The following is a 24,707-nucleotide window of genomic DNA, read 5'->3' as shown; positions in this document are numbered from 1 at the left end:
TCATAAGAGTTGGGAAATTTTCAGTGATAATTTCTTACATTAGTTTTTCTCCTACTTTTCCCTTCTCTTCTCCTTTTGGGACACTCACAAGACGTATATTTGTGCGAATCACATTGTCCTTGAGTTCCCTGATACCCTGTTCAAATTTTTCCATTCTTTTCCTGATAGTTTCTGTTTCTTTTTGGAATTCAGATGTTCCATCCTCCAAATCACTAATTCTATCTTCTGTCTCTTTAAATCTATCATTGTGGGTATCCATTGTTTTTTCCATCTTTTGTACTTTATCCTTCACTTCAATAAGTTCTGTGATTTGTTTTTTCAGTTTTTCTATTTCTTCTTTTTGTTCAGCCCATGTCTTCTTCATGTCCTCCCTCAATTTATCGATTTCGTTTTTGAAGAGGTTTTCCATTTCTGTTCGTATATTCAGCATTAGTTGTCTCAGCTCCTGTATCTCATTTGAACTATTGGTTTGTTCCTTTGACTGGGCCATATTTTCAATTTTTTGAGCGTGATCCGTTATCTTCTGCTGGCGTCTGGGCATTTAGTCAGATTTCTCTGGGTTCTGTTTTTCTTATCCTGCCCAGTAGATGGCACTCGTGGCACATGTTTGTCTCCACGTCCCACCAGTAAAAGGTGCTGTGGGTCCTTTAACTTTGGAAAACTCTCACCGTGGGGAAGCTTCACCAGCTGAAGCGGCTTTGAAGAGTGCCATCCGGCCCAGGGGTCCGCACGCGGGGAGGGTTGCCGGCCGCCGCAGCCTTTGAGAGCGCCCGTCCAAATTTCCTAGTCGGCCCAGGGCGCCAAGCATGGCGGGAGGGCGCCAGCCGCTGCGGCCCGGGACAGTGCACCGTTCCCAGCCGGTCCAGGGAGTCACGTGTTTGGATGGCACCCCCCAGGTCACCGTTCTCCGTGGCCTGGGGATTTCCGATCCAATTCTCTCAGTTGGTCTGGGGGGCCGTGCGTGGTGGGGGCGCCAGCTGCCGTGGCTTGCGGGGACCGCCTGCCCAATTCTGCCAGCTGGCCCGGGAAGGAGGAAGGGAGGGACTCCGGCCACTTTCCGCCCCGCCCGGGGAAGCCCGTGCCCCTCGGCGATCTCACCGGAGCGGGTTCTCTCAGCCAGTCAGCCATTCCAGGATGGGGTACCCTGTCTTTTTGATATCTGTCGTGGCTCCGGGAGCTGTTCTGTATCGTTTTTGCTCCCCTAGTAGCTGTTCTCGAGTAGGAACTAAGATCCGTGCGTCTTACTAAACCGCCATCTTCTCCGGAAGACACCTGCCATGCTGGAGGCCTCGGTTCAATTCTTGGTGCATTACACGTGGCCCAAGTACTCTACGAGTTATGGGGCTGCCTCCTGCATTTTATATGTCATATCTAGTTTTCCTTCTTTTTTCCTTTACTCATAGTCTTCCTTTCTACACTCTTCTCCACACCTCTCTCTTCTGTCTTCGTATCTGTCTCTCGTGTTCCCTTTAGTATTTCTTGCAGAGCTGGTCTCTTGGTCACAAATTCTCTCAGTGATTTTTTGTCTCAAAATGTTTTAATTTCGCCCTCATTTTTGAAGAACAGTTTTGCTGAATATAGAATTCTTGGTTGGCAGTTTTTCTTTTTTAATAATTTAAATATCTTATCCCACTGTCTTCTCGCCTCCATGGTTTCTGCTGAAAGATCTGCGCATAGTCTTATTGGGCTTCCCTTGTATGTGATTGATTGCTTTTCTCTTGCTGCTTTCAAGATCCTCTCTTTCTCTTTGACCTCTGACATTCTGATTATTAAATGTCTTGGAGTATGTCTATTTGGATCTATTCTGTTTGGGGTACGCTGTACTTCTTGGATCTGTAATTTTAAGTCTTTCATAAGAGTTGGGAAATTTTCAGTGATAACTTCCTCCATTAGTTTTTCTCCTCCTTTTCCCTTCTCTTCTCCTTCTGGGACACCCACAACATGTATCGTGCGCTTCATATTGTCTTTCAATTCCCTGAGTCCCTGCTCATATTTTTCCATTTTTTTTCCTATCGTTTCTGTTTCTTTTCGGATTTCAGATGTTCCGTCCTCCAGTTTAGATATCCTACGTTCTGTCTCTCGAAATCTACCATTGTAGGTTCCATTGTTTTTTTTCATCTCTTCTAATGTGTCTTTCATTCCCATAAGTTCTGTGATTTGTTTTTTCAGACTTTCAGTTTCTTCTTTTTGTTCTTTCCTTGCCTTCTTTATATCCTCCCTCAATTCATTGATTTGGTTTTTGATGAGGTTTTCCATGTCTGTTCGTCCAGTCTGAATTAATTGTTTCAGCTCCTGTATGTCATTTGAATTGTTGGTTTGTTCCTTTGACTGGGCCATATCTTCAATTTTCCTAGTGTGATTTGTTAGTTTTCGCTGGCATCTAGGCATTTAATTTCCTTAATTAGTTTATTCTGGAGATTGCTTTCACTTCTTTTATCTAGGGTTTTCTTGCTGGATGAATTTGTTGTCTGTCTGTTCTTTGACATTCCGTTCAGCTTTATCTGGACCTTTAGCTTAAGATTTGTTTAACAGAGGAGAATTTTTCAGTTCTTGTTTTGTTGTTTCTTGCCCTGTTTGTGTTTTACCTTTCCCCACCCCCCACACTTAGGAGAATCTACTTAGATATTATAGACCCTAGCCAGATTTTCCCAGACCAACCTGGCCTCCTGTCAGGAGGAAAGAGTCACCTGCGTCGGTTTTCCCTGAGGGCGAGACCCAGCAGGTTGAAAGACTTTCCTGTGATGTCTTTGGACTCTGTTTTTCTTATCCTGCCCTGTGTGTGGTGCTTTTCTGACTGCAGGTCCCACCAGCATAAGATGATGCTGTACCTTTAACTTTGGCAAACTCTCCCTGCTGGGGGCATGGTGGAGACAAAGCAGAGGTTGTAGGCTGGTTTTAATGGCTTGAAACTACCAAGCCCTGGTGTCTGAATTCCTTGATGGAGGGATTCCACGTGGGTGGGGCTTCACCCCTTCCCTGGGGAAGGCACGAGCTCCAGATAAGCCCCCAAAAGAGCTCTCTTCTGCCTATGCCTGGGGCAGTTGTAGCCTGAAAAGTCCTGCCATCGTATCCAGAGGCAGTCAAGCCTTTGTAGATACACAGCTACAAAAACCTCTGTTTCCTTCTTTTTTTTTTTTACCCTTTTTCTTTCAGTCCTGCCCCCTTGGCGCCGGGGCAAAAATGAGCAATCTCTGCTTCTGTCAGGTTCACCTAAGCTGGGGGCCTATTTTTAGTAGTCAGAATTTGTTATTTAGTTTCACAATTGGTGTTTGATTGTGCCCAGTCCCTGCTGCTGGTAAAGTCCTTTCCTTTCCCCTCTGGGAAGCGGCCTGTGGGGGAGGGGTGTTGGCCGCCGCTGCTTTGGGAACTCCTGGTTCTGGCGGGTGCTCTCAGCCGGTCCATCTGGTCCAGACTGGGGTATGCTGTGTACTATGTACTGTGTCATGTGGGCACTGACATGGACATAGGAGCTGTTCTGTACTGTTTCTGGTTATTTAGTGGTTGTTCTGGAGGGCGAACTAAAACGCGCACATTGTTAAGCCGCCATCTTTACCCGGAAGTCTAAGTCTCTACTTCTTAACCCACACCACTGTCAGAATTAAATTTACCAACTAAAGCACATTGTGTACAATTGTTTCTGCCTTTACTGTTACTAGATTGAGTCAAACACTTTTGCAGTTACTTAGTCAATGCTTTTCTTCCCTTTTTCCTTCAATGTGATTATGTAATTCATTTGTAAAACAGTTAAATTCATTTTTCAGAGTCTGTACTTTATCCTTCCCAGTATTTATGAAAAAATTATATCCAGTAAAATTCATGTTTTGAGCTGCATAGTTCTGTGTTTTTTGACAAGTGCATAAAGTTATGTGTTTCTCACCATAGTTTCATAAAGAATTGTTCCATCACCTCCTAGATTTCTTATATTATCTTTTTATGTTTTATTATTATTATTTGTAGTATCTTTTTATAGACAGGTCATCCCCCTGATCCCTAGGAACCAGTGATCCTTTTTTCTCCATGTTGTGGTTTTTTCACATTCGTATAAAATAAATCGTACAATATTTAGTTTTTTTATATCTGATTTCTTTCACTTACTGAAGTGCATTACAATTCGTCCACATTGTTGCATTAATCAACAGTTTGTTCCTTTTTTTTTGGTGAGTAGTAATTCAGCACTATGGTTTTCTAATTTTTGGCAAGTATGAATAAACCTGCTGTAAACATCTGCATACAAGTTTTTGTTTGAACCTAGGTAGATACCTAGGAGTGGGTTTTCTGGATCATATGTTAGGTGTATGTTTAACCTCACAAGAGACTGTCATACTGTTTTCCAAAATGGCTATACAATTTTGCATTCCTACCAACAATGTATTAGAATTCTATTTGCTCCTATTCTGACCAGCAGTTTATATTGCCAGTTTTTTAGTTTTGTTTGTTTTAGACTTTCCAGTAGGTATGTAGTGGACCCCAATTTTTGATAAGTCAAGAAACAAGGTTATATTTAGAGACTAATAAATTGGTATAGTCAGATTTTGAATTCATGCTTTACCCGTTAACCATATTATCTTTATATTTAATTTTGCTCCTTTTTGTTGTCTCTTGTCCATTTGTTTATGATATAAATATCTCAAGAGCAGGGATCTCATAGTTTTCCTCTTTTGTATTGCTTTACCAAAGTCTTCTATGATGGCATCTCAGAATCTAACCACATTTTCACAATATAAACATAGCATGTTTGGTGTGATATATCATGCCTATTCCCATTTTTTTTTTGGTTAATTTTTGTGTTACAGCTTAAAGGACATAACTAGAATATCTGAGTAGTTTGCCCTTGAGATTTGAGATTTGAGTTGGCCTTTTGGTCAACTAACAATTATAAATGCCAGAATACTCTTAGCAGGTCTAATTAATGTCATAGTTCTAGATATATATCATGATTGTTTGTTCTACTATAGTCTCTGTCAGGGGCCTGCAAATGTTCACAGGCCCAATCCAGCCTGCCAGCAGTTTCTGTAAATTAAATTTTATTCGAACAATGGTACATCCGTTTTCCTTCGGTTTATGGCTGATTTACTGGTACGACAGAGTGGAGAAATTGTGACAGAGACCATATGATGGGCAAAACCCCAAATTTTACTGTTCATTTGAGCCTTGCTCTTTATCCTTGATATCTTTCTGTCAAATTACAATATCAAATAAATGTAACTATTCTTTGTATTTATACAGATTAGGCTTTTTAGGCAGGCATCTGAAACAACCGTAACCTATTCATGTTATAGAAGTCTTAGATTATAAAAAGTTTCAATGTAGGGAATGTACAGGTTTCTTATGCTAAATTTTATAATTTTATTTGGAGTTAAATTTTTTAAGAGCATGAAGCTTGGCTTTAAAAGAAGTAATTAATATTTCTTAGTAGTGGGTTTATATACATAGGCTCACGAAAGTACTTTTTAACTTCCTTTTTGGGTGGTAGGCTAAATTTTACTCCATCTGTACTAAGTTCATTTCTCATACTAGCTTTATACTGTGATATTTTAAGATGGTATCTTTTCTCTATTTTCTTCATTTACAGTTCTTTAAAGAAAAACAATAGTGCTCTGCATTGTTTACTGAAACGAGTGGTCAGCACATTTAGTAAGGACACAGGAGAACTTGCTTCTTCATTTCTGGAGTTTATGAGACAAATTCTAAACTCTGACACAATGGTAAGTGTGTATGGGTAAATAAATATATATATTTATTTACACACACATGTAGTATTTCTTAAATTTAAAACTTTTATCACAAGTGAAAAAATCCCTTTTTGTTCAGTAATATCATAGAATGTAGAATAATGATCTGTTTTGTTTTTTTTTCTGTGTCCTTATCCTAACACTAATGGAAGAATACAGCTTTTTGGTTTATTAAAAAGATAGATGCTTGAGAGATGTTTAATTTATTAGACATCATTAATTTGTGAATACCCTCTGAGTTTGCAAGTTAATGGAGAAAGATATTGCCTATAGTGTTGTCATTCTTCAAATAATTCTTGGCATTGAGTTACCCTGCTCAGAATAGATGTTTTTTTATGTCTCTTAATTATGGTTTTAATTATTATCACTTAATTGAGCATTTACTGATTGTCTTTGGATGGTGTGGTTTGGAGGTGATTGTTGACTTTATTGTGCTGGAGTATTTTCGTTCCATCATAGCTATCAACCACAGAGTATTTCTCAAACTCCAAAACCTTATTCTTAAAATTTATTTAAGAATTTATCTCATTAGAGTTTCCCAAAATCATGGTATATTCTTGACACAATGCCACAGGCCATTAATAGGCATGCCTTTAAAATAGTGCTTGTAGCACATCTGAGCAACAGAAGAAGTTCTCTTGGGGGTGACGTGAGACCTAATTTTAAGTAGGCTTAGCTTATCCTTTGCAGGATTAAATTTCATATGAAGAAATCCCAAGATTGGAGGCTTGGCCTATTACTTTGGCTTTCCCCACTGCCTGTGAGAATATCAAGAAATCTCCACTTGGGGAAGTTGAATTCTCCCCCTTTCTCACCATTCCCTATAGGGGACTCTGCAAATACTTCCCTGTTCACTGTTCAAATCGCTCTGGGAATAACTGGGCATCACTCTGCACAAAGCTACGAAACCTCATGCCCTACCCAAGGTTCCAGGTACTATGGTGTTCAACTAAGCTGTCCACATAAGTTATATTAGGAAATACACTAGTCAAAATATACATTTTGTGCCAAATAAATATTTTTTGCTTGTCTCACACATAGGTTAAAGCTTTAAAATATTATTTACCGTCTGTTTTCAACACCCTACATTATTGACATTCCTTTGTTCTTCCTCATGCAGAAACATTTTTAAATTTGTACATTTAGTCACTATTGTTATACATTCTAGGCATTCCTAGATTATACCATCTCAATCTTTCTTATCTATTCTTCCTTCTGATTTCATTTGTGCTCCCAGGCCGCCTCCCTCTATTATTCTCACATTCAGCTTCATTCAGTGTTCTAACATTATTGTATTATAGTTAGGTAGTATTGTGCTATCCATTTCTGAATTTTTACCATCAGTCCTGTTCCAGATTCTGTATCCCTTCAGCTCTGAGTACCCAATATCTACCCTATTTCTGTCTCATGATGGTCTCTGTTACCAACTGAAATTCTCCAAGTTCATTTGCTAATGTCAGTTCATATCACTGAGACCATACAGTATTTGTCCTTTTGTTTCTGGCTCATCTCATTCAGCGTAATGTCATTAAGGTCCATCCATGTTGATACATGCTTCATGACTTTATTCTGTCTTACAGCTGCATAATATTCCATCGTATGTATATACTACAGCTTGCTAAACCACTTGTTTTTTAGTGGACATTTTGGCTGTTTCCATCTCTAGGCAGTTGTAAATTATGCTGCTATAAACATTGGTGTGCAAATGTCCGTTTGTGTTCTGGCCCTTATATCCTGAGTAGATTCCTAGCAATGGTATTGCTGGATCATATGACAGTTCTGTACTTAGATTCCTAAGGAACCACCACACTGTCTTCCACAGTGGTTGTACCATTTGACATTCCCACCAACAGTGGTTAAGTGTGCCTCTTTCTCCATATCCTCTCCAGCACTTGTCATTTTCTGTTCCATTGATAATGGCCATTCTGGTCGGTGTAAGATGATATCTCATTGTGGTTTTGATTTGCATTTCCTAATAGGCAGGGAAGTTCAGCATCTTTTCACACGACTTTTGGCCATTTGTATTTGGTCTTCTGAGAAGTGTCTGTTCATGTCTTTTGCCCATTTTGTAAAGTTGTCTGTCTTATTGTTGTTGAGTTGAACAATCTCTTTATATATTCTGGATACTAGACCTTTATCTGATATACCATTTCCAAATATTGCCTCCCATTGTGTAGGCTGTCTTTTTACTTTCTTGATGAAGATCTTTGATGCACAAAAGTGTTTAATTTTGAGGAGTTCCCATTTATTTACTTATTTCTTCAATGTTTGTGCTTTGGGTGTAATGTCTAGGAAACTAACTCCTATTATAAGATTGATAACAAATTTCCCTACATTTTCTTCTAACAGTTTTATGATCTTAGATCTAATATTGGGTCTTTAATCCATTTTGAGTTAATTTTTGTATAGGGTGTGAGATAATGGCTCTTCTTTCATTCTTTTGAATGTGGATATCCAGTACTTTAGGCACCATTTATTGAACAGACTGTTTTGTCCCATGTGAGTTGGCTTGACTGAGTTATCAAAGATCAATTGTCCATAGATGAGATGGCGTATATCTGAACACTGTTCTATTCCATTGGTCAGTATATCTGTCTTTATGCCAGTACCATGCTGTTTTGACCACTGTAATTTCACAATATGCCTTAAATTCAGGTAGCGTGGGGCCTCCAACTTCATTTTTCTTTCCCACATATTTTTGGCTATCCGGGGCACTCTGCCCCTGCAAGTAAGTTTGGTTATTGGTTTTTCTGTTTCTTAAAAGTAAGTTTTTGGGATTTTAATTGGTGTTGCATTGAATCTGTAAATGAATTTATATAGAATTGACATCTTAATTATATTTAGTCTTGCAGTCCATGACACAGTATGCCCTTCCATTTATTTAGATCTTCTGTGATATCTTTTGACAATTTCTTGTACTTTTCTTTGTATAGATCTTTTGTATCCTTAGTTAAGTTTATTCCTAAATATTTTATTCTTTTGGTTGCAAGTGTAAGTGGAATTTTTTTCTTGATTTCCCCCTCAGATTATTCATTACTAGTGTATAGAAACACTACAGATTTTTGAGTGTTAATCTTGTAACCTGCCGCTTTACTGTACTCATTTATTAGCTCTAGTAGTTTTGCTGTGGATTTTTCAGGGTTTTTGACATATTAGTATCATATCATCTGCAAACAGTGAGAGTTTTACTTCTTCCTTTCCAATTTTGATGCCTTGTATTTCTTTTTCTTGTCTAATTGCTCTGGCTAGAACTTCCAACACAATGTTGAATAACAATGGTGATAGTGGACATCCTTGTCTTGTTCCTGAATTTAGGAGGAAAGTTTTTAGTTTTTTTCCTGTTGAGGATGATATTAGCTGTGGGTTTTTCATATAGTCCCTGTATTATGTTGAAGAAGTTCCCTTCTATTCCTATCCTTTGTGTGTTTTCAAAAAGAAAGGATGTTGAATTTTGTCAAATGCATTTTCTGCATCAATTGAAATGACCATGTGGTTTTTCTGCTTTGATTTGTTGATATGGTATTTTACATTGATTGATTTTCTTATGTTGAACCATCCTTGCATACCTGGGATGAATCCTATTTGGTCATGGTGTGTAATTTTTTTAATGTGCTGCTGGATTCGATTTGCTAGAATTTTGTTGAGGATTTTTGCATCTAAATTCGTAAGAGAGATTGATCTGTAGTTCTCTTTTTTTGTAATATCTTTGTATGGCTTTGGTCTGAGGGTGATGTTGGCTTTGTAGAACGAGTTAGGTAGCTCTCCCTCCTCTTCAATTTTATTGAAGAGTTTGAGCAGGATTGGTATTAATTCTTTCTTGAATGTTTGGTAGAATTCACATGTGAAGCCATCTAGTCCTGGACTTTTCTTTTTGGGTTCTTAATGTGAGTGATTTCAGTTTCATTACTTGTGATTGGTTTGTTGAGGTTGTCTATTTCTTGTTGAGTCAATGTTGGTTATTCATGCCTTTCTAGGAAGTTGTCCATTTCATCTACATTGTCTAATTAATTAACATAAAATCGTTCATAGTATCCTCTCATTACTTCCTTTATTTCTGTGGTGTCAGTAGCTATGTCTCCTCTTTCATTTCTGATTTTATTTATTTGCATCCTCTCTCTTTTTGTCAACCTCACTAAGGGTCTCTTACTGATTTTCTCATAGAACCAACTTTTGGTTTTATTGATTTTCTTGATTGTTTTCATGTTCTCAATTTCATTTATTTCTGTTCTAATCTTCATTATTTCTTTCCTTTTGCTTGCTGTGGGGTTAATTTGCTGTTCTTTCTCTAATTCTTCTAAGTGGACAGGTAATCCTCGATTTTTGCCCTTTCTTCTTTTTTGATATAGGCATTTAGGGCAATAAATTTCCCTCTTAGCACCCCCTTTGCTGCAGCCCATAAATTTTGATATGATGTGTTTTCATTTTCATTTTCCTCGAGATATTTACTGATTTCTCTTGTAATTTTTTCCTTTACCACTGGTTGTTTAAGAGTGTGTTGTTGAGCCTCCATTTATTTGTGAATTTTCTGGCACTCTGCCTATTATTGATTTCCAGCTTCATTCCTTTATGATCTGAGAAAAAGTGTTTTGTATGATTTCAATCTGTTTAAATTTATTGAGAGTTGCTTTGTGGCCCAGCATATGGTCTATCCTTGAGAATGATCCATGAGCACTTGAGAAAAAGGTGTATCCTGCTGTTGTAGGGTGTTATGTTCTATATATGTCTGTTAAGTCTAGCTTGTTTATTGTATTATTCAAATTCTCTCTTTCTTTATTGATCCTCTGTCTAGATGTTCTGTCCATTGATGAGAGTGGAGAATTGAAGTCTTCAACTATTATGGTAGATGTTTCTATTTCTCTTTTCAGTGTTTGCCTCATGTGTTTTTCAGCATTCTGGCTCAGTGCATAAATATTTATGATTGTTATGTCTTCTTGTTGAATTGTTCCTTTTATTAATACATAGTGTCCTTCTTTGTCTGTTTTAAATTTTACATTTGAAGTCCAATTTTTTGGATATTAGTATAGCTATTCCTGCTCTTTTCTGATTGTTATGTGCATGGAATAACTTTTCCCAACCTTTCACTTTCAGTCTATGTTTTTCCATGGGTGTAAGATTTGTTTCCTGTATTCAGCATATAGATGGGTCCTGTTTTTTAATCCATTCTACCAGTCTGTGTCTTTTGATTGGGGTGTTTAATCCATTAACATTTATTGTTACTACTGTATGGGCAGTACTTTCTTCTACCATTTTGCCTTTTGGATTTTATATGTCCCATCCAATTTTTTTCTTTTTACCTTTACTGGCAGTCTTCATTTCTATACTCTTCTCCATACCTCTCTCTCCTATCTTTTCTTTTCTGTCTCCAGTGCTCCCTTTAGTATTTCTTGCAGAGTTGGTCTCTTGGTCACAAATTCTCTCAGTGAATTTTTTTCTGCAAATGTTTTAATTTCCCCCCTCATTTTTGAAGGACAGTTTTGCTGCATGTAGAATTCTTGGTTGGCAGTTTTTCTGTTTTAATATCTTATGTATATCATCCCACTGTCTTCTCACTTCCATAGTTTCTGCTGAGAAATCTACGTATAGTCTTATTGGGCTTCCCTTGTATGTGATGGATTGTTTTTCTTTTGCTGTTTTCAGGATTCTCTGTTTCTCTTTGACATCTGACATTCTGATCAGTAAGTGTCTTGGAGTACATTCTGAGTAGTAAGTGTCTTGGAGTACATGTGTTTGGGGTACACTGCACTTCTGTAATTTTAAGTCTTTCGTAAGAGTTGGGTAATTTTCAGTGATGATTTCCTCCATTAGTTTTTCTCCTCCTTGTCCCTTCTCTTCTCCTTCTGGGACACCCACAACATGTATATTCGTGCACTTCATGTTGTCATTGAATTCCCTAAGTACCTGCTCATGTTTTTCCATTCTTTTCCCTATATTTTCTTTTGCTTCTCGGATTTCAGCTCTCCTGTCCTCCAGTTCACTACCTTCTGCCCCTTGAAATCTGACATTGTAGATTTCTGTTGTCATTTTCATCTCTTTTCCTGTGCCTTTCATTCCCATAAGTTCTGTGATTTGTTTTTTCAGACTTTTGATTTCTTCTTTTTGTTTATTGCTTGCCTTCTTTATATCCTCCCTCAGTTCATTGATTTGATATTTGATTAGGTTTTCCACATCTGTTCGAACATTCTGAATTAATTGTTTCATCTCCTGTATCTCATTTGAATTGTTGGTTTGTTCCTTTGACTGCACCGTTTCTTCAATTTTCCTAGTATGATTCGTCATTTTTTTGCTGGTGTCTAGTCATTCAAGTACCTTAATTAGTTTATTCTGGAGATTGTTTTCACTTTTTTTTTCTCTAGGATTTTCTTGCTGGGTGACTTTGTTGTCTGTCTGTTCTGTGACATTCAGTTCAGCTTATTTTAGTCCTCTAGCTTAGGTTTTGTTTAGTAGATCAGAATTTTTCAGTTCTTGTTTTTTTCTTTCTTTCCCTGCTTGTATGGTGCCTTTCTCCCACCCCTTAGGAGCATCTACTTAGGTATTATAGACCCCAGTCAGATTTTCCCAGACCTAACTGCTCACCTCTCAGGAGGTAAGAGTCATCTATGTCTGTTTTCCCTGAAGGTGAGACCCAGTAGATTATTGTGAAGTCTCTGGACTCTGCATTTTCCTATCCTGCCCAGTATGTGGCGCTTTTCTGCTGCAGGCTCCACCACCATAAGGTGATGCAGTACCTTTAACTTCAGCATACTCTCTCTTCTTGGGGCGTGGTGGAGACGGAGGGGAGGTTGTAGGTTGACTTTAATTGCTTTGCTTTTCCAGACCCTGGGGTTGAATTCCTTGAGGCAGGGATTCCACCTGAGCTGGGCCCTACCTCTCTCCTGGGTAAGGCACAGGCTCCACAGAAGCTCTCAAACAAGCCTGTTTCTGCCTATGCCTGGGGCAGTGCAGCCCAATAAGCCTTGCAGCTGTATCCAAAGAGTAATTAATCCATAGAAACACAGCCACAGAAGAGAAAAAGAAAAATCCTTTCAGAGCAGGACCAGTTCCTTGGGTTTGCCAATCAGGAGCTTAAGTTGGTATGTTGTTCTGTGTATCTCCAGGCCCTATGTGCCCCCTCCTTTCCTGCAGGGCCCAGACCTTTTCAGATCCAAAAAAACCTGTTTTGTTTTTTGTTTGTTTTTCTCTCAGCCCTGCCCCCTCTGTCCTGGGGCAAAAAGCAGAGACCTCTGCTTTTACTTGAGATTCAGCTGATCTGTGACCTATTTTTAGTAGTCAGAATTTTAAAATTAATTCCACCCTTTGTGCTTGCTTGTACTCAGCCTCTGCTGCAAGTAAATATCTTTCCTTTCCCCTCTGGGAAGCAGCCTGTGGGGTAGGGGTGCCAGCTGCCACGGCTTGGGGAGTTCACCATTCTGGGTGGGCTTGCAGCCTTTCCAGCTGGTCCAGACTGGTGTACACTGTGTGTCCAGTCACTGACGTGGCCCCAGCAGTTATTCTGTAATGTTCCTAGCTATTTACTTGCTGTTCTGGAGGACAAACTAAATCCACACTGCTCGCTAAGCTGCCATCTTGGCTGTCCTCTCCTTGTTTATTTGTTTGTAAACTATTAATTATTTTCAAACTTATGGGACAGTTACAAAAATAAACCAGACAAATCCCTACAGACAATTCCAACATACTCCTACTCTTCCAGATACCCAGATCTACCAATTTTAATATTTGCTACTTTTGCCATATCATTTTACCTCTCTATCCATTTATCTATCTGTCCATCTTTCTATCTTTCCGTGTCTGTCAATCCATTTTCTGAACATTTGAGTGTAGATTGTATACCTCATGCTGCTTGAACACTATAAACTGCCATGTATATTTCCCAAGAACAAGGATATTCACATATGTACCCACCTTAAATGTGATTACCAAGTTCAGCAAAATTAACAATGATATAAAGCTTTTAGTCTATATGGCAATTTTTTTCTTACATGTCAAAAATGTCCTTTTCTGCCTTTTCTCCTTTGATAGAGCCTGTCCAGGATCAAGTGTCGTATTTAATTGTCATTGTTTTTAGTTCCTTATTCTGTTTTCTATGTGTTTGAATTGTGGGAACATATATACAGCATGAACATTTTCATCTCAACCACTCCCAAGCGTTCCATTCGGTAGGATTACTAATATTACTGTTGGCTACCCTTAGCACCTTCCATTACTAAAACTTTGTCATTTCCCCAAACCAAAACCCTATACCAATTATGCATTAACTCCCTTTCCCCTACTCACACCCCCACCACAACCTATACACACTGAGCTCACAGTATTTTCCAATATTTGCTTTTTAGTTGCCATGGGGCTTAAATTTAACATCCTAAATTTATAAGAATCTCAATTGTTTTAATACCAACTTAACTTCAGTAGTGTTTTCGTTTACTAATGCTGCTAGATGCAATACATCAGAAATGGAAAAATTTAGAGTTTTTCGGAATAAAGGCAGCTGACTTTTCTCTAGCTTTGTCTGTCACATCGGAAGGTACACAGTAACATCTGCTGTCCTTCCCTCCTTTCTTCTGGGTTCAAATGGCTTTCCCCAGGCTATTCCTTTCTGCATCTCCAAACTTTGTCTGAACTGCTAAATTCTCTGCTGGCCTCTCTCTTAAGCCTCCAGCTAATTAAAGTAAACATCACTCATTGTGGAAGGCAACTCCCATAGCTGACCGCTGATATAGGTGAATTTTACATGCTGATGATTAAGTCCACAGCAACAGAACAACTGGACACCATCACCTGACCAAATTGACACCTAAACCTCACTACTTCATATAGCATATGTTAACATATATATATGTTCCTATATTCCTCTGCCTTCACCTTCACGTAGTTCTTGTCAAATTACATACACACACACACACACACACACAGACACATAGACACATTATAATTAGGAAACTGTTGATTTATCATTTCATTTTTTGTATTTGACATTTAGAACCTGTAGGAAATAAAAAGTGGAATTAAGAACCAAAAAGACAGTAGGGCTGGCATTTATATTTACCCTTGTTTTTTTTCACTCTTTTTGTATAATATAACATATATATAAAGCAAAGAAAGAAAAAAGCAGTAGTTTTCAAAACACTCTTCAACAAGTAGTTACAGGGCAGATCCCAGAGTTTGTCATGGGCTAACATACCATCATCTCAGATTTTTCTTTCTCGCTCCTCAGAACATTGGAGGCTTGAAGGATTAAATATTCTTTTATCATCATAATCGAGTTTTTTTTCCTTTTCTGCAAAAAAATAACATATATAGAAAACAATAAATTTCAAACCACATCGCTTCAGTTAGTTGTTGAACAGATTTCAGAGTTTGGTATAGGTTACAGTTCCACAATTTCAGGTTTTTACTTTTAGCTGCTCTAAGATTCTGGAAACTAAACAGAAATATCTATATAATGATACAGCAATCATACTGGTTTGTTTAACCCTACCTTCTCTGCTATGAAAAATTGCACCATAACTTGTATTTTACTCTTAACAGTGAGCCTTATTTCTTCATGTAGCTTTGATCTAGCTTCTAGTGTCCTTTGCTTTCAACCAGCAGAACTCTTTAGCATTTCTTGTGAGGCTAGTAGGAAGTCCCTCAGCTTTTATTTATCTAGGAATGTCTTAATCGTTCCCTCATTTTTGAAAGATAATTTTGTTTGGTATAGAATTATTGGTTGGCAGTTTTTTGGTTTCAGCACTTTAAATATGTCATCCCACTGCTTTATTTCCTCTGTAGTTTCCCATGAGAAATTGGCAATTAGTCTTATTGAGGCTCTCTTGTATGTGACACATTGCTTCTCTCTTGGGCCTTTCAGAATTCTCTCTTTATCTTTGGTATTTCACAGTTTGATTATCATATGGCACAGTGCTATTTGGGTTCATCCTGTTTAGAGTTTGATGAGTGTCTTGAATGTGTATGGATTATGTATAATTTATAAAGTTTTTAGCCATTATTTCTTGGAATATACTCTCTGTTTCTTTCTCTCTTTCTTCTTATGGAATTCCCACAATGCATGTATTAGTATGCTTGGTGGTGACCTACAGATTCTTCAGGTTCTGTTCACTTTTCATTCTTTCCTCCTTTTTCTCCTGAGACTGGTTGATTTCAAGAATCTTATATTTGCGTTCACTGACTCTTCTGTCACCTTCACTCTTCTGTCACCTTCAATCTGCTGTTGAACCCCTCTAGGGAATTTTTAATTTCTAAAACAGTGGATGGACTTCAACTCAGTTTGGTTCCTTTTCATAATTGTCTTTCTGTTGATACTCTCTTAGCATTCATCTCTCATTCTCCTGATGTACTTAAGTTCTTTGTCAATGTTTTCATCTTGGTTCTTTGAGAATAGTACCATTTTATTTTAAAGTCTTATCTGGTATGTCCCATTTCTGGTCCCTATCATTTATGGTTTCTATTGCTTTAATTTTCTCCTTTGCCTGTGCTGTTACTTATGTTTTTTTTTGTATAGTTTGTAATCTTTTGTTGAAACCTTAGCATTTTGATATGGTAATGTATTATTAGACTCTGAGACATCTGTTCCTTAAGTTTGTAACTAGCTAGTGTTAATGACAGGGCTTTCTTGAATGCTAAGGGTGAACAGAATTAAAAATAAAAGAAGGAAATCAAGAAAACACCTTCCCCAGTTTTTGTAGATTGACCTGTAAGGGGTGTCCTTCAGAGGTTACCCATACAGTGGATTTAGAGAACAGTTCCATGTCAAAGTGCAGGGGCCTGCTTGGGCCTTTCTGTGCATGTGTCTTGTCTTGCACATGTATATATTTGGCCTAAGGAATTCCTCCCATTTACATGGTTCTGAATGTCCCCTCTTCCCTAGTAAACAAGTTTCTCACAGTCTGGACACTGTTCTCTATGTCCTACAGGTAGCAAATATTGCCTCAAGGATCCACTTAACTGTTCTCCAGCAAGTTCTGGGATGGTGAATCCCTCAGGCCACCACCAGACAGATTGGGCTAGGTGTACATGCTCCAGTATGTGCGTGAGGATTACTCTGCTGCCTCTGGAACCAGGAGCAGAATCTGCACAGGAAGCTTTGGCTGTCTCTGTGCTGAGCTGGCGAAGGTTAAGGGATGGACTAGTCTGGACACCACAAAATCCTATTGCTTTTAAGAAGCCTTTTTCTTGGTTAGTTATGTACCCTGGTACTGCTGTCCTTTAACTGTTTTCTAATGTTTTGAAAAAGATGTTTCTACCAGGTCTTGGTGGTTGTTCCAAGCTCCTGAGGAGGTTACAGATCCCTGAAGCTTCTCAATCTATCATTTTAATAAGGGCCAGTATTTTATTCTTTTTTTTTTTTTCATGGGCAAGCACCGGGAATCAAACCCGGGTCCTTGGGCACGGCAGGCAAGTGTTCTTGCCTGCTGAGCCACCGTGGCCCTATTTTATTCTTTTTGATGCTAATGTGAATTATTATCTTAATTTCCTTTTCAGATTTTTCATTGCTGATATATAGAAATGCAGCTGATTTTTATCTGGGGAGATTTTTCATTTGTTTTCCTTGTTGTTACTATGGGGTTAAAAAATGGGGTTAATAATATATAGTCATATTTGATTTGATACCAACTTAACTTCAGAAGCACATGCATACATTTTTCCTATACCACTCTGCCCCCAACCAATTTTTTTTTAACTTGTTGCCCCTTTAATGTTTGTACGTTGTATTCCAAAACAGCTAGATTCATCTTTACTTTTTATGCATTTGCATTTCGGCAACATAGGAAGTAAGAAGTGAAATGAACTACCAAACAATACAATGCAATAATATTGGCATTTATAATTACCAAAATGGCTACTCTTACCACAGATTTTTATTTCTTTTTGCTATTTTGAACCACTGTTTGGTGTCCTTGTCTTTCATTCTAAATAATTCCCTTTCACATTGTTTGTAGGGTAGGCCTATCCCTCAGCTTTTGTTTATCTGAGAATATTTTAATCTCTGCCTCAATTTTGAAAGAGAGTCTCACTGGATATAAAATTTTTGACTGGTAGGTGTTTTCCTCTAGGATATTTAAGTTTTTCAGCCCATTGCCTTTTTGCCTTTGTGGTTACTGATGAATAATAGGCACTCAATCTAAGTAGGACTCACTTGAAGGTAACACATTGCTTTTCTCTTGCAGCTTTCAGAACTCTATCCTTGTCCTTTGCATTTGATAGTGTAATTAGTATATGATGGGGTATATTTTTCTTCATATTTATCCTGTTTGGTTTTCTCTTGGGCTTCTTGGATGTGCAATTCACATTTTTGCTAAGTTTGGGAAGTTCTCTGTTGTTTATCTTTGACTATTCCTCCTGCTCTTTTCTCTCTTCTTCTGAAACTCCCATAATACATATATTGGTGCACTTGATGGTGTCCCATAGCTGTCTTAGGCTTTTTTTTTTTTCCCCCTGCTTCTCAGCATGACATCTCAAGTGTGTTGTCTTCAAGTTCACTGATTCTTTCTTCTTGCATCTCCAGTCTGCTCGTGAAACTCTCGTGGGCATTTTTCATTTCAGTAGTTCTGTTTGGTTTCTTTTTAAAATTTCTATCACTTTACTAAGTGTTCTAGTTTGCTAGCTGCTGGAATGCAATATACAGGAACAGAATGGCTTTTTAAAAGGGGAAATTAATAAGTTGCTAGTTTACAGTTCTAAGGCCAAGACAATGTCCCCATTAAAACAAGTCTATAGAAATGTCCAGTCAAAGGCATCCAGAGAAAGATACCTTGGTTCAATAAGGCTGATGAAGTTCAAGGTTTCTCTCTCAAGTGAGAAGGCACATAGCGAACATAGTCAGGGCTTCTCTCCCAACTGAAAGGGCACAGTGGCGAACACACCATCATGTGCTAGCTTTCTCTCCTGGCTTCCAGTTTCATGAAGCTCCACGGGAGGTGTTTTCCTTCTTCGTTTCCAAAGGTCGCTGGCTGGTGGACTCTCTATTTTTGTTGTGGTGCTGCAGCATTCTCTGCTCTCTCAAAATCGTTCTCATTCTCCAAAATGTTTCCTCTTTTATAGGACTTCGGACACTAATCAAGACCCACCTAATTCAGCTTAACAACCACTCTTGATTAAATCATATCTCCAGGGAGATGATCTAATTACAGTTTCAAGCATGCAGCGCTGAATAGGGATTAGAAGAGATGGTTGTCTTTACAAAATGAGGTTAGAATTAAAACATGGCTTTTCTAGGGTACATACATCATTTCAAACCAGCACATTAAGTTTCTCAAATTGTGTATTCACTGTTTTCCTGATATCCTTAAACTCTTTCTCTGTACTTTTCTTCATCTTCTTGAGAATTTTTAACTTTAAAGGCTTTGTTTGGTGTGTCCACATTCTCTTCATTGGTGTTTTATGCATCATTATCCTCTTCCTTTGGATGAGCCATTTCCTGTTTCTTTGTCTTGTACTCTTCTTGCACACTGTATATTTTAATATTTAAAAATTTTAACTCTGGGATGTCTGTTTCTTGGTATTGTTACCAGTTGGTGATAAGATGGAGATTTACTTACACTATCAGAAAGTTTTCCCATAGTGGATGCAGTGTACAGGGTTTTCTCTCTCTTTTCAAGCCTCTATCTTGTCCTGGGCTTTTGCTTGCTAGTTGTTTTGAAGTTCCTCTGTTTATAGGAGCTTGGTTGTCCCCTCTACTTCTCCCTCTAGCAGGTTTAAAGCCAGCAGGTATTTGTCCCAGGCTGTCCACCTCTGTAGTTTTATGCATTCCTTCTGTTGTCTCATGCTGCTTTTGCTTGTGGGGTAAAATTCTGGTAAGAGGGTTACCCAGCAGGGCCAGGACCCACAAAGAGGGCGCAGATTGCTCTAAAGTGCACTTGGAATGTGTTCCAGTTTATAAGCTGCCGGAATGTGACATAACAGAACGGAATGGCTTTTAAAGTTGGAAATTTATTAAGTTGCAAGTTTACATGTACTAAGGCTATGAAAATGTCCAAATTAAAGCAAGTCTCTATAAATGTCCAATCTGAGGTATCCAGGGAATGATACCTTGGTTCAAGAAGGCCAATAATGTTCAGAGTTTCTCTGTCAACTGAAAATGCACATGGCGAACATGATGACATCTGCTAGCTTTCTCTCCAGGCTTCTTGTTTCATGAAGGTCCCCCAGGGGCATATTCCTTCTTCATCTCCAAAGGTCTCTGGCTGCATGGGCTCTTGTGGTTATTGTGGCACTGAAGCTTTTTCCAAATGTTTCCTCTTTTAAACGATTCCAGTAAACTAATCAAGACCCACCTGGAATGGGTGGAGTCACATCTCCCTCTAATCAGAAATTAATAACTACAGCTGGGAGTGTCACATCTCCATGGAGATACTCTAATCAAGTTTCCAACCTACAATGCTGAATATAAATTAGAAGAAATGGCTACCTCCGCAAGATGAATCAGGATAAAAACATGGCTTTTTCTAGGGTACATAATCTTTTCATACCAGCAACCATCCCATTTGCAACACCTTGCAATGTTGACATTCATTTGTTTTCCCTCATGCAGAAACATTTTTTTATTTGTACACTTAATCACCATCATTGTTCACTCTAGAAATTCCTAAGTTACACTGTCCATCTCAGTCTATCCTCTATCCTTCCTTCTTGTTTCATACGTGCCCCTAGACCTCCTCCCTCAACCATACTCACATTCAGCTTCATTCAGTATACTCATATTATTGTGCTATTATCAGTTACTATTGTGCTATCCATTTCTGAATTTTTGTAATTAGTCCTGTTGCATAGTTCGTATTCCTTCAGCACCAGTGCCCAATCTCTACCCTATTTCTATCTTCTGATAACCTGTGTTCTTAACTTTAACACCCAAAGTTCAATCCTTAATGTTAGTTCATGTTATTAAGACCATAAGTATTTGTTCTTTTATTTCTGGCTAATTTCACTCACCATAATGTCCTCAGGGTTCATTCATGTTGTTACATGCTTTATGACCTTATTCTGTCTTCCAGCTGTGTAATATTCTATCATATGTACATACCTCAGCTTGTTTAGCCACTCATCCATTGATGGTCATTTGGGCTATTTCTGTCTCTTGGCGATTGTAAATAAACATTGGTGTGCAGATGTCCGTTTGTATCCTTGCCTAGGTATATGCTCCTCTGAATATATACCTAGTAATGGGATTGCTGGATCCCATGTGGCAGTTCCACACTTAGTTACCTGAGGAAATGCCAAACTACCTTCCGGAGTGGTTGTACCATTTTGCGTTCCCACCAACAGTGGATAGGTATACCTTTTTCTCTACATCCTCTCCAGCACTACTTCTTGTGTTTTTTTTTTTTTTTAATTTTTTTTTTATAATGGCCATTCTAGTGCTTGTCAGATAATATCTCATTGTGGTTCTGATTTGCATTTTCCTAATTGCCAGTGAAGCTGAGCATCTTTTCATGTGCCTTTAGCCAATTGTATTTCCTCTTCTGAGAAGTGTCTGCTCGTGTCTTTTGCCCATTTTTAAATTGGGTTGTTTGTCTTTTTTGTCATTGAGTTGTAGAATCTTTTATATACTCTTAATACTAAACCCCTATCTGATACGTGGTTTCCAAATATTGTCTCCTGTTTCATAGGCTACCTCTGTACTTTCCTGACAAAGTTCTTTGATGCACAAAAGTGTTTAATTTTGAAAAGTTCCCATTTACCTATTTATTTTTTCATTGCGCATGCTTTGACTGTAACATCTAGGAAAACCACCTTCTATAACAATACTTATGTTTCCCTCCATTCTCTTCTAAAAGTTTCATGATCTTAGCATTTATGTTTAGGTTTTTAATCCATTTTGAGTTAACTTTTGTATAGAGTGTGAGATACAAGTCCTTTTTCCTTCTTTAGCAAATGGATATCCAGTTCTCCAAACACCATTTATTGAAGAGGCTATTCTGTTCCATTTGCATTGGCTTCACCACATTATCAAAGATCAATTGTCCATAGATAAGAAGGTCTATTTCTGCACACTCAGTTCTATTCCATTGGTCATTATATCTATCTTTATGCCAATACCATGCTGTTTTGACTACTGTAGCTTCATAATATGCTTAAAGTTAGGTAGCATGAGACCTCCCACTTCATTTTTCTTTGTCAAGATGTTTTTAGCTATTTCGGGCCCCCAGCCCTTCCAAATAAATTTGGTTATTGGTTTTTCTATTTCTACACACTCAGTTGTTGGAATTTTAATTGGTACTGCATTGAATGTATAAATCATTTGGGGTAGAATTGACATCTTAACTGTATTTAATCTTCCAATCTATGAACACGCCCTTCCATTTAATTATTTCTTCCATTATTTCTTTTGCCAATTTCTTGCAGTTTTCTGTGTATAGGTCTTTTGTGTCCTTATTTAAATTTATTCCTTAATATTTGATTCTCTTGGTTCCTATTATAAATGGAATTTTTTTCATGATTTCCTCCTCAGATTGTTCATCACTAGTGAATAGAAACACTACTGATTTGGGGACGTTGATCTTGTATCTTGCCACTTTGCTGTGGATTTTTCTAGATTTTCGACATATAGTATCATATCATCTGCAAACAGTGAGGGTTCTAGTTCTTCTTTTCCAATTTGTATACTTTTATTTCTTTTTCTTGTCTAATTGCTCTGGTTAGTACTTGGCAGCACAGTGTTAAATGACAATGGAATGGGCATCCTTGTCCTGTTCCTGATCTTAGAGGGAAAGCTTTTAGTCTTTCCTCCTTCAGGGTGATTTTTAGCTTTGTGTTTTTCATATGATTCCTTATCATTTTGAGGCAGTTCCCGTCTATTTCTATTCTGTGGAGTGTTTTTATCAAGAAAGGATGTTAAATTTTGTTAAGTGTCTTTTCTGTATCAATTGAGATGATCACGTGCTTTTCTGCTTTGACTTATTTATATGGTGTATTACATTAATTGATTTTCTTGTGTTGAACCAGCTTTGCATACCTGGAATAAGTCCCACTTGGTCATGGTATATTATTCTTTTAATGTGCATCTTGATACGATTTGCAATTATTTTGTTGAGAATTTTTGCATCCATATTCGTTAAAGAGATTGATCTGTAATTTTATTTTCTTATGTTTTTGTCTCACTTTGGTATTAGAATGATGTTGGCTTCATAGAATGAGTTAGGTAGCTTTCTGAACTCTTCAATTTTTTTGAAGAATTGAAGTAGCATTAGTACTACTTTCTTGAATGCTTGGCAGAATTCACATGTGAAGCTATCTGGTCCTAGATTTTTCCTTTTGGAAGGTTCTTGATGACTGATTCAGTCTCTTTACTTATGATTTTTTTTTAAATTTCATCTGTTTCTTCTTAGGTCATTGTTGGTTGTTCTTGCCTTTCTAGCTCTCTGTCCATTTCATCTATGTTGTCTAGTTTATTAGCATATGGTTGCTCATGGTATCTTCTCATTACCTACTTTATTTTCTGAGGGGCAGTGGTTTTGTCTCCTCTTCCATTTCTGATTTTTTTTTTGTCAGCCTAGCTAAGAGTCCATGATTTCATTGATTTTCTTAAAAAAACAACTTCTGATTTTGTTGATTTTTTTTTTATTGTTTGTATATTCCTAGATTCATTTATTTCTACTCTTGTCTTCATTATTTTATTTATTTATTTATTTTTCTTTGGGGTTAGTTTGCTGTTCTTTCTCTAATTCTTCCAGGTGAACAGTTAATTCCTTGATTTTTGCTCTTCTTTTTTAATATAGGAATTTAAGGCAATAAATGTCCCCCTCAGCATTGCCTTTACTGCATCCCATAAATTTTGATATGTTTTGCTTTCATTTTCATTTGCCTCAAGATAGTACTGATTTGTCTTGTAATTTCTTCCTTGACCCACTAATTGTTTGAGAGTGTGCTGTTTACTTGTGTATGATGCTCCTTTTATCTACGATATGGACAGATGAGTAAAACATAGAGTTTAAAAATAAATAAATAATAGGGGGAACAAATGTTCAAATAAACGTAGTAGATTGAAATGCTAGTGATCAGTGAAAGGGAGTGGTAAGGAGTATAGAAAAAAAAGGGGAAACAAAGGCTAAAATATATTGGGTAGATGGAAATTATAGCAATCAATGTGAGGAAGGGGTAAGGGGTATAGAAAAAAGATAGGGGAAACAAAGGCCAAAATATATTGGGTAGATGGAAATACTAGCAATCAATGAGAAGGAGGGGTAAGGGGTATGGTATATATGAGTTTTTTTTTCTTTTTATTTCTTTTTCTGAATTGATGCAAATGTTCTAAGAAATGATCATGGTGATGAATATACAACTATGTGATGATACTGTGAGTTATTGATTGTATCCCAAGAATGGAATGATCATACGGTAAGAATGTTCATTTTTGTATGTTGTTATGTTTAAAAAAAAAAAAGTGTGCTGTTTAACCTCCTGCTCTGTTTAACCTTCTGCCCTCTGCCTGTTATTGATTTCCAACTTTATTCCATTATGATCTGAGAAAGGACTGTGTATAATTTCAATCTTTTAAAATTTATTGAGTCTTGCTTTGTAACCTAGCATATGGTCTATCCTTAAGAATGATCCATGAGCACTTGAGAAAAATACATATCCTGCTGTTATGGGATGTAATGTTCAGTAAATGTCTGTTAAGTATAGTTCATTTATTATATTATTCAAAACCTCTGTTTTGGGCAGGCCACGGTGGCTCAGCAGGCAGAGTTCTCGCCTGCCATGCTGGAGACCCGGGTTTGATTTCCGGTGCCTGCCCATGCAAAAAAAAAAAAATAAAAGAAAAAAACCTCTGTTTCTTTATTGATCCTCTGTCTAGATGTTCTATCCATTTATAAGTCTCCAGCCATTATTGTAGAGGTGTCTACTTCTCCCTTCAGTGGTTTTTTGTCTCATATATTTTGGGGAACTCTGGTTTAGTGTATAAATATTTATTATTGTTATGTGTTTTTGTTGAATTATTCCTTTTACTAATACAGTATCCTTTTTCTCTCTTAGTTGTTTTGC

The 24,707-nt window shown here is 37.6% G+C and overlaps 1 protein-coding gene across 3 annotated transcripts in view; it reads left to right on the top strand.

The window, feature by feature from the left end:
• The window catches only part of VIRMA (vir like m6A methyltransferase associated), a 155,398-nt gene that overhangs the window by 91,727 nt on the left and 38,964 nt on the right, over window positions 1–24,707 (top strand). For all 3 annotated transcript variants that reach the window (XM_077167222.1, XM_077167223.1, XM_077167221.1), the window contains exon 17: window positions 5,573–5,705. In XM_077167222.1, the coding sequence (XP_077023337.1) occupies window positions 5,573–5,705 (133 nt within the window). The remainder of the gene's footprint in view (window positions 1–5,572; window positions 5,706–24,707) is intronic.

Source organism: Tamandua tetradactyla, chromosome 6, assembly GCF_023851605.1.
Source record: "Tamandua tetradactyla isolate mTamTet1 chromosome 6, mTamTet1.pri, whole genome shotgun sequence".
NCBI lineage: Eukaryota > Metazoa > Chordata > Mammalia > Pilosa > Myrmecophagidae > Tamandua > Tamandua tetradactyla.
The sequence above is the reverse complement of the archived record's forward strand: the minus strand, read 5'-3'. Positions and strand labels throughout refer to the sequence as shown.